The 9685-nt window shown below is 44.7% G+C and overlaps 2 protein-coding genes across 11 annotated transcripts; both read right to left on the bottom strand.

The window, feature by feature from the left end:
• Nucleotides 1-233: 233 nt before the first annotated feature.
• On the bottom strand, nt 234-5632 carry LOC118938237. Its single transcript, XM_036940545.1, has 6 exons — nt 5189-5632; nt 2609-4442; nt 2312-2388; nt 1275-1989; nt 978-1054; nt 234-655 (listed from the first exon to the last, which is right to left on the bottom strand). Exons 1-6 carry the CDS (start codon nt 5534-5536, stop codon nt 428-430), a joined length of 3279 nt encoding a protein of 1092 aa, XP_036796440.1. The 5' UTR covers nt 5537-5632; the 3' UTR covers nt 234-427.
• Nucleotides 5633-6493: 861 nt separating this feature from the next.
• On the bottom strand, nt 6494-9429 carry LOC110485857 (UPF0575 protein C19orf67 homolog). Of its 10 annotated transcripts, XR_005035480.1 has the most exons (5): nt 8338-8854; nt 7629-7865; nt 7233-7394; nt 6784-7075; nt 6494-6753 (listed from the first exon to the last, which is right to left on the bottom strand). XR_005035480.1 is itself a non-coding variant. In XM_036940535.1 (4 exons), the coding sequence occupies exons 2-4, from the start codon at nt 7691-7693 to the stop codon at nt 6874-6876; spliced, it is 429 nt and encodes a 142-aa protein (XP_036796430.1). In that variant the 5' UTR covers nt 7694-7865; nt 8950-9405; the 3' UTR covers nt 6494-6873. The 10 variants fall into 10 exon arrangements, 5 of the variants coding, with proteins under 5 accessions (XP_036796430.1, XP_036796432.1, XP_036796433.1 ...); XR_005035481.1 differs by having other exon boundaries at nt 6494-7075; nt 7226-7394; nt 8338-8856; XR_005035482.1 differs by having other exon boundaries at nt 6494-7053; nt 7226-7394; nt 8338-8856.
• Between the last annotated feature and the right edge of the window lie 256 nt (nt 9430-9685).

The raw sequence follows: 9685 nt of genomic DNA, 5'->3' as shown, positions 1-9685 counted from the left end.
ATAGTCTACTGTATAAATTATCCCAAAAGCCCAAAATCCGAAACGTACTGTATTTTCAGCAAAGTAAATGTGTTTATCTAATCAAAAACAACAATTTAAAAAACAGATTTTCAGGCTACACCATAAAACAATACAATGGATGGTTATTGGTTACATTGAGCATCAGGCTCCTCTATGTGGAATGTAAAATATATATATCAGAAATAAAGTCATAAAAGACACGTCTTTAGAAAACAAAGTCACGCAAAATACTTCAAATAAAGTGTTTATTTTTCAAATAAAAGTTCACAGAGATAATTGTTTGGTGCCAAAACATAGCCTCTGGTAAAATATAAATAAACATCCTGTATCCCAAAATGGAAAATAAGACATACTATTAGACAGGCAACATATGTTGTCTGTTTGGGATCTGAGGTAGGCCTTGTTGTTATATCTGTCTCTGTGTAAATGTGTGTGTGTCCATACGCTTGGTTTGTGTGGATGTGATTTCTAGTATCCGCGCCTGCGACAATCCTCCATCCACACTTCTTTCGCTGTTTTTCCTCTTACGGCCAAACAAACCCGAGAACCAGCCGCAACCCTTCTTCTTCTTCTTTTTATTATTTTCCTCCTCCATCATTGCCATCCATCCCGTCTTCCAGAAGGGTTCGGGTTCCTGTGAACAAACAGAGTTGGTGAGTGGAAACTACAGGCACCTTAATTGGGGAGGATGGGCTCATAGTAATGGCTGGAATGGTGTTAATGGAATGGTATCGAACACATCAAACACAAAGTTTCCATGTGTTTGTTGCCATTCCAGTTACTCCATTCCAAACATAATTATTAGCCCTCCTCCCCTCCTGTAGTGGATACAAACCTCAGGAAGCCATCACCATCAGCAACCTTTCAATGCTGAAAATCCAGCTCAGTACGGGACAAACAACATTCAAATTGACTGATATTATCAATGAGACAATACAGAAAACAGTGTAGCTTACCTTCTCAAGTGGGGTGAGGAGTTCCTTCATTATGTCAGCGCTGGCTTTCTCAATGCAAAGCTCCAGCTTGGTCTTTTCTACAGGAAAGGGAAATGTGACAAGATAGGACATTTGAACGAAGGGAGGAGTTCAAGTTGTTATTGTCCAACTGGTTAGTTGACTGTTACATGTAGCCGTTTACTCTACATCGGATTCTGTTGTGAAATTGTGAATGAAAGAACATTGTGGAATACAAGTCATTTACAAGAGACTAGGCCTGATTCTGAATGTACAACACCAACAGTAGCATTGTTCTACCTGTATCATCCGGGGTTCTGGTCTCTCTCTTGACCGGGATGTTGATGCAGTATGGCCGGTCATCACCCTTCTTGGTGTCCTTGGCGAAGGTCACGGTAGGCCTCAGGTGAACCATGATCTCCCTGACCATGATATCGCAGACCAGCAGAGGCTGTATTTCTGGGTATAGCTGGGCTTTAACCATTGGCCACTCATGGAAAGTCCTGAGGTAATTGCTCCTGATAGAGAGTGAGACGTCTTCTAAGAATTTGGCCATCTTGTCCGGCTCATCGTTGAGCTTCCTCAGAGTGCGTAAGAACAGTCTTTGGTTTTGGTATTTCAATGCCTCTTTCTGAACCTGGATATGTATGTGCTCTACCATAACATTGCAAAGTGGAACATCTTCCCATGAACCGTATTGCTGCTTGATTGTACATGAAACTGGGAAGACAGAGTCAAAGGCTTTCCTGACAAGAATAACAGGAACAATATCAAGGTTTGTCACCTTTGGTTTGTTCCTCTCAGTCTCCGTCTGAGTCTGTTCTTGCACAGGCTTTCCACAGTCCTTTGTGGTTGACTCGAAAACAACAGTCTGTGGGAATTCTTTCGCTGTTTTTCTCTTACGGCCAAACCCACCCCAGAACCAGCCGCAACCCCTCTTCTTCACCTTCTTCTTTTTATTATTTTCCTCCTTCATCATTGCCATCGATCCCGTCTTCCAGAAGGGTTCGGGTTCCTGTGAACAAACATAGTTGGTGAGTGGAAACTACAGGCACCTTAATTGGGGAGGACAGGCTCATAGTAATGGCTGGAATGGTGTTAATGGAATGGTATCGAACACATCAAACACACAGTTTCCATGTGTTTGATGCCATTCCAGTTACTCCATTCCAAACATAATTATTAGCCCTCCTCCCCTCCTGTAGTGGAAACAAACTTCAGGAAGCCATCACCATCAGCAACCATTCAATGATGAAGCTGCAGCTCAGTACGGGACAGACAACATTCAAATTGACTGATATTATCAATGAGACAATACAGAAAACAGTGTAGCTTACCTTCTCAAGTGGGGTGAGGAGCTTCTTCATTCTGTCAGCGCTGGCTTTCTCAATGCAAAGCTCCAGCTTGGTCTTGTCTAGGGGAAATGGAAATGTGAGAAGATAGTACATTTGAAAGGAAGGGAGGAGTTCAAATTGTTATTGTCCAACTGGTTAGCTAACTGTTACTGTAGCAGTTGACTCTACATCGGATTTTGTTGTGAAATTGTGAATGAAAGAACATTGTGGAATACCAGTCATTTACAAGATACTAGGCCTGATTCTGAATGTACAACACCAACAGTAGCATTGTTCTACCTGTATCATCCGGGGTTCTGGTCTCTCTCTTGACCGGGATGTTGATGCAGTATGGCCGGTCATCACCCTTCTTGGTGTCCTTGGCGAAGGTCAAGGTAGGCCTCAGGTGAGCCATGATCTCTCTGACCATGATATCGCAGACTAGCAGAGACTGTATTTCTGGGTATAGCTGGGCTTTAACCATTGGCCAGTCATGGAAAGTCCTGAAGTACTTGCTCTTGATAGAGAATGAGACGTCTTCTAAGAATTTGGCCATCTTGTCCGTCTCATCGTTGAGCTTCCTCAGAGTGTGTAAGAACAGTCTTTGGTTTTGGTATTTCAATGCCTCTTTCTGAACCTGGATATGTAGGTGCTCTACCATATCATTGCAAAGTGAGACGTCTTCCCATGAACCGTATTGCTGCTTGATTGTACATGAATCTGCAAAAACAGAGTCAAAGACTTTCCTGACAAGAATAACAGGAACAATATCAAGGTTTGTCATCTTTGGTTTGTTCCTCTCGGTCTCCGTCCGAGCCAGTTCTTGCACAGGCTTTCCACAGTCCTTTGTGGTTACCTCGAAAACATCAGTCTGTGGGAACTGCTTCAAAAAGGCAGCCTGACTGACGTCGAGAGCAAGAGGATTATCAGGCATTGTGTTGCTTGATGTCACAACCTCTTCATCGTCGTCCCCAACAAAGTATTTGGGGTCGATCCAGACTACATCTCTGTTGGAGGAACGAGGCAGAGAAACACGACGGATGTATTCCAACTTGATGCGGTCATTCAGGGGGAAAGCCTTCAGGAACAGTGCCAGTTTCCCGACCCAGGACCCGTAGTGATCGTAGATGGTCTTCCTAAGGTCCTCGGGTAGGGCTACTGCAAAGAGTTTGCTCTCCATAGCCTCTTCGCAGCTCCTAGCTATTGGACACCGTGGGCCGAGGACTTGAAGCGGATAGGTATCACTGATGCCCTTGTACACCATCAGGATCCCCTCACAGATAGCGCTGGGGATGGTGGAGATGATCACCGTGTCCTTCATGGCAACCAGTTTTTTTATCTTGATTGTCGTGCCAAACTGATGTATCATGGCACTCTGCATGTGCAACACTGTCTTTCTCATGTTGCATAAGGGGGGGCACAGATTTTCATCCACAGATATACCTGGAATCTTCCTCAAGATGTTAAAAGCAACCGAGGCCATTTTAACGACCAGTAAGAGCAGAGCCTGTTGGTCAAGCTGTTTAGTACCGCGTCCGTTCATTGGATGAAGTTTTAGAATAAACTTCACTATGAAGTCACTGAATAGTTCTCCACTAATGATCAATCTAGCAGGTAGAGGACAGATGTTCACCATATCCTGACTAATACGTCTCTCCTCTTCATTGGCAGCATAAACAACGGGCACTGTCTTAGCAATGCATAGACCTACGAGATGAACAATGTACCTTGTCAAGATGTGTGACCCGATTCCCAGTGCTCTCGCCAGCACAGGTTTTGGGCCTAGCACTTGCTCAAGGTTGTTGATGACAGTCTTAGCCACCTCATAAGCATCAGTGGACTGCTGACCGTTCAACAGCTCCTCCTCCTCAGTGACCTCGACCCAGGGAATAGACCACAGAAGAGCTTGGGTGTCGTTGATGATAGCAGGTGTCTCCAAATACACTCCCCCCTGAAAGGCTTGGGGATCTACTTGAAGAAGCACCTGGGTGATGATATGCTTGATGGTGGAAACAAGTACCACAATCTTCTTCGGCATGATCTTGTATGCAGTCTTCATCACGGTGTCAGTGTCTGTGAGGGCCGTTTGGAGTATGGGACATGTGCTAAGGTCAAGGGCCTCAACCTCCTTTGCCTTCACATAGATGAGAAAGAGAGGCATTGCAATACTTTACTACCTATCACGTGTATTTCTTATTACATGTTTAGAACACACTTAGAAAAAAAAGGTGTTATCTAGAACCTTAAAGGGTTCTTCTGCTGTCCCAATAGTAGAACCCTTTGAAGAACCCTTTTTGGGTTATTTTTTGTGGTTGAATTTTACCAATTTTTTCTCCCCAATTTCATGGTATCCAATTGTTTTAGTAGCTATCTTGTCTCATCGCTACAACTCCCGTATGGGCTCGGGAGAGACGAAGGTTGAAAGTCATGCGTCCTCCCAAACCCAACCAAGCCGCACTGCTTCTTAACACAGCGCGCATCCAACCCGGAAGCCCGGAGGAAATACCGTGCACCTGGCAACCTTGGTTAGCGGGCACTGCGCCGGTGCGTGATGAGACAAGGATATCCCTACCGGCCAAGCCCTCCCTCACCCGGACGACGCTAGGCCAATTGTGCATCGCCCCACGGACCTCCCGGTCGCGGCCGGTTACGACAGAGCCTGGGTGCGAACCCAGCTGCAGTACAGCGTCCTTAACCACTGCGCCACCCGGGAGGCCTGGTAAAACCCTTTCTACAGAGGATTGTATATGGAACCGAAAAAGGTTCTACCTGGAACTAAAAAGGGTTATTTTATGGGGGCAGCCAAAGAACCCGTTTGGATCTCTATTTTTAACAGTGTAGTATACAACAACAGTTCACAAATAAAGGATCCAGTCTTACCTTGTCTACCTGGCTGTCCAGGTCCCGTATGACATAAACTTCTGAGGATGAGGGAGGATAGGGGTTCAGGTTTGCCACGAGGACCTCAGCATTCTTCTCCTGGGCTTCTCCATCTGCCACCTTGTCCAGCAGGCTGTCCATGACCTCCCTGACCTCTTGTGGAATCTCCACCTGGGTCTGGCTGAGGAACTCCACCTGGAGCTTCTCATCTGACCTGATCTCAGGTTGGGCCTGTTTCTCTGAGAGAATATCTGCTGTGTCGCCACTCATCAGAGCTACAGAACCAAGAGGCTCATGGGAAGGAACCGATGGCTTGGCCTTGTCAGTCAGGAGCTGCTGCCCCTCCATGGTTACCTTGAGATGGAAGAGATGAAGAAGACATTAGTTCATACTGTTCCTTTGTGAACTAAAGGTGCAATAGCAGGTAAATAAACAGTCTATGTGGGTGATAGCAATGGTGTAGTATATAGCAATGGTGTACTATAGTTTAGGGAATGGAAAAGTATGAGTATACCTCTCCTGAAGACTGGTGACATTGGCTTGGTGTCACGCTCAGCTCTCTATGAACTTCCTGCTCGATCTCATGAAGTCTTTGGCGATCCTTCACCTTCAGCATCTGTACACACAGTAGGAGTTTAATATTAGCAGTGGAATCACACAGGACATTTTATTTTATGGCCATGACAATGTCATTTTGTTCAGGATATCAGATTTATCATGGATGTGGTGGATACAAAACCTATTAAATACTAAAGCAGAACATCAAAGTAGATGCTTCAACACATGAGAGCTATTGTATAATTAATGGCAAACTTACCAGCTCATCAAGGTAACAATGGACCCAAGAAGACCCTTGGATGGATGTCGAGTCATCCATATTTGCTCCAAGTTATCCCCAGGAGACCAGTAAACTAGAAAATATTTATTTACAGAAAACTCAACTAAAAACTTCAAAACTGTACTAGAACTAAATCCAAAATAAGAACTAAACAATCGAGCAATGCAACCAACACGAGTGCTGTATTATAGCAGTCTGAATTCAGAATACATGTCTATAAATATAGAAGTATAGAATGCTAAAATTTAGAACTTTAGAATCTTTGGCAAACATAAGACATTGTGATGTCACAACTAAATGGTTCAAGTGAGAAAAATGTAATGTATTACTCCATTGTTTACAAACAAATCATTTACAATGTAAGTACAGTACTGAGACCCCATGTAATTAAAATATTTACACAATCATTTATTTTCAATAAATTGTTTTCTTTCACAAAATAACACTCCCGTGCAAATGAATGGCAGGTCAATAGTTTTATTCTGATCATACAAAATGATTTCCAACAACCACAGAATACAGTAACACACGCTCAATAAAACCTTGAATATGAATAGACAACATTAGATACAGTTCAAATCTGTCACTAGCTGGTAGGGAACTGGTAATAAAACGGTCTGTCTTTATAAATTATATTTGTTTTTATACAATATGTAAGGAACTATAAGGAAAATATTTGTCATGGATGACTGTCTAGTAGGAACCAGAGCTTTGTCAGTGTCCAGTCCTTATGTCAGTCCTATGTCAGTGTTCAGTCCTTAAAGTCCTTCCCAATAGTTACTTAGATTTGAAAATATTAGCCAAACATAACACAATGTAAAGCTAGCAATAAGTCATGTTAAATCCTTTAAATCATTGAGAACATGTTATGGCCAAAGGCAGTACCAGAACAGTGGCTTGTCTCTGTTTCACAACTGGGGTCTTCCACTGGGGTCTGTTGAGAAAACAACACCCCCAGCAGGCAGTCAGTAGCACTGCAAGCAGAGGGCTCCTCTCCTCCCAGACACAACAGCCTGTGGTACCTAGCCTGCGGAACACAGCACAGCACCCTGGAACGAACACGAACACACACGCGCATAGAGATGCACAAACACACACTCAGGCACACCGTGTGAGTTATATTAACATGGTGCTTACTCTTAAGTATTCTATAAACAAGTCAAAGATGAAAGAGTGTTGTGAAGTGATCTGAGTGTGACCTTTTACCAGTCGTAGATGTGGTCTCTCACGGGGTCAGGATACGTTTGGATCCACTGACCGATTGACCACACCTTGACCACATTGCCTATAGCAACCGTCTCCCCTTTTCCCTCTCCATCGCCCCCCTCAGCAGGCTCCTCAGGGACGTCCTCGTAGCACAGGAAGTAGCTGCACGAGAAACACACACACAGTCACACAGGCAGTCACACAGGCAGTGAGAGATGTCATCTGATCGACTGTTCTTAGGCCTGAATTTCGAAATGCACATTGTCATCGAACATCTCAGATCAAAAGAGTCCCACATTTTTCTTGACACTAATTTTACAATTATTGTTTATTGGCATGTTGTGCCTTACTTTTTAACTTTTTCTACCTCCCCCTCTCTCTCTCTCTCTCACTCACTACTCTGTGTTGGTGGCTCTCTCGTTCCCTGCCACTGGCTTGTCCTCCTCTGGATGTCCCTCCATCTCGCCATCCGTTTCCTGCTGCAGGCTCTCTCTGGGTCTCTCCACATTCCAGCGTATGCGTTTGTACAGGCCAGTGTGGACCCCAGCCAGGTAAGGGGCTAGACGACAGTACCTGTATATGGACAGCCCCACACTGTCTATCTTACACTTGCCAATGTAGAAATGGGAAACACTGGAATGGAGAGAGGGGGAGGAAATGCTGTCACTTAAAGATGTTGTATTTCTTTCTATGAACGTGACCATAGAGGACCTGGAAAACATGTCCTATGTGGTCCTCCTGCCAGTGATAGCTCTGCTCAGGATCTCCAGTCCAGGGAACACTGGGACTGTCTCTCAAATGGCCCCCTATTCTCTATATAGCCCACATAGGGCTCTGATTAAAAGAAGTGCACTATGTAGGGATTAGGTTATATGGTATCATTTCAGACTAGAACTAAGAGATTGCTTTTGAAAGGACTCCGTGGGGCGCTAGAGAGCGTGCTATGGAGTAGACGTGCTTTGCTAGAACTCCGCTCTATTTTGAAACAAATTAGTATTTATCTTAACCTCTCACGACCTATAACTTCAAACAAATATGACAAAGGGAAAAGGCACCAGAAAAGGGAGCGCTAAACAAGATCATTTGATTGAGATAAACAACGAACCAATTTCAACGTCGCCGAACCCACGAGGAGTTAGCTGAAGAGGCTAGCTTCCAAGAGTTCCCCACAGATCCTACTCAAAGTGACATACTGGCTGCCATAAACTCACTAAGCAAGAAGGTGGACACAAGGTTGGCTGATATCGCAAAGAGTATTGGGACTTAGGCCGAAACTGTGAAGGCAACCAAGGGAAGGGTGCATGAGGTGTAGCAGACGACAGTCGATCACGAGGCCAGGCTACAGGACATAGAGAAACAGTGCGTGACGTTCAAAAATTGACAACAAAACCCTGAAAGCCCGAATGGAAATGCTCGAGTCGCATTCAAGACGCCAGAACATCCGAATATGTGGGATACAGGAGAACACTGAGAAAGGGAAGCCCACTGAATTTGGCTCGGATCTGATACAGGCATTGCTGGGGTGTGAACACTTCAAAACGGCCATCCTGATCGACCGCGTACACAGATCTCAGGCAAGGAAGCCGGCCCAGGGTGGGCCACCACTCATTGTACGGTTGCACTATCCCCAGACCAGGGATCTCATCCTCAAGCTGGCTAGTCAAAAGTTCCCCCTTAACTACAACGGAGCCAGGGTGTCTTTCTACCCAGATCTTACCTTGGAGGTGAGCAACCAACGGAGAGAGTATGATGAGGTACGCAACAAATGCAGGGCGGCCAACATCCGATATGGATTCCTCTTCCCAGCCCGGTTTAAGGTGACAGTCGAAGGATCAACACATAAGTTTGACAACCCAAAAGAGGCCGATCTGTTCTTGATAAGCAAGCTCCCTGGCTGAGGATACAGAACGGCTGTGTCAACCGGCTAAAAAGCCAAATACAGGCCAGGAATGTGTTTGAATTTCCGGCCTATGTCTTCGATTAGAAGATCAGAAATTGGGACTTATATGATAGGTGAGATGTCGTGGCTAATATAGCATTGTTTAGCATATCATGTTTTAGTGCCACTCACCCCCTAACGTGAGAGTTAAGTGTTATTTAATATTAGTTTATATGCGGAGCATCTATAGACGACGAGTTAGTTCAAGCTGTATGTCTAGACACCCTAAGGTTTGTGTGTTAGCCAAGGAGAGCTTAGTTTGGGGAAGTCACTCAGTAAAGGGACGGGAGGGGGGATGGGGTCTGTGTTTTATGTTTTATGTTCATGAATGAAGACAGTCAGCTGGAACTGTAATGGCCTAGGGCATGTGGTGAAACGAGCTAAGGTTTTTTCTCATCTTAAATCACTGGGTGCTGACATAGTGCTTCTTCAAGAAACTCAAGTTAAACGCTCCGCTCAGGCCAAGCTACGAGTCGGCTGGATCGGTCAGATATACCAGTCTAACTTTGATGCA

Source organism: Oncorhynchus mykiss, chromosome 13 (assembly GCF_013265735.2).
Source record: "Oncorhynchus mykiss isolate Arlee chromosome 13, USDA_OmykA_1.1, whole genome shotgun sequence".
In the NCBI taxonomy this organism is placed as follows: domain Eukaryota; kingdom Metazoa; phylum Chordata; class Actinopteri; order Salmoniformes; family Salmonidae; genus Oncorhynchus; species Oncorhynchus mykiss.
Note: the sequence above shows the minus strand (reverse complement) of the source record. Positions and strands in the feature narration are given on the sequence as shown.

Bases quoted from the DNA above. Each gene is read 5' to 3' on its own strand.
- LOC118938237 (XM_036940545.1), bottom strand. From the start codon at position 5,536: ATGGAGGGGCAGCAGCTCCTGACTGACAAGGCCAAGCCATCGGTTCCT. The intron at 2,389-2,608 runs GTAGAACAATGC...CATTTCCCCTAG, and splicing joins CAGAACCCCGGATGATACAG to ACAAGACCAAGCTGGAGCTT. The intron at 1,055-1,274 runs GTAGAACAATGC...CCTTTCCTGTAG, and splicing joins CAGAACCCCGGATGATACAG to AAAAGACCAAGCTGGAGCTT.
- LOC110485857 (XM_036940535.1), bottom strand. From the start codon at position 7,693: ATGGAGGGACATCCAGAGGAGGACAAGCCAGTGGCAGGGAACGAGAGA. The intron at 7,395-7,628 runs GTGAGTGAGAGA...TTTCTCGTGCAG, and splicing joins AGAGCCACCAACACAGAGTA to CTACTTCCTGTGCTACGAGG. The intron at 7,076-7,232 runs GTAAAAGGTCAC...TGTTCGTTCCAG, and splicing joins AGAGACCACATCTACGACTG to GGTGCTGTGCTGTGTTCCGC.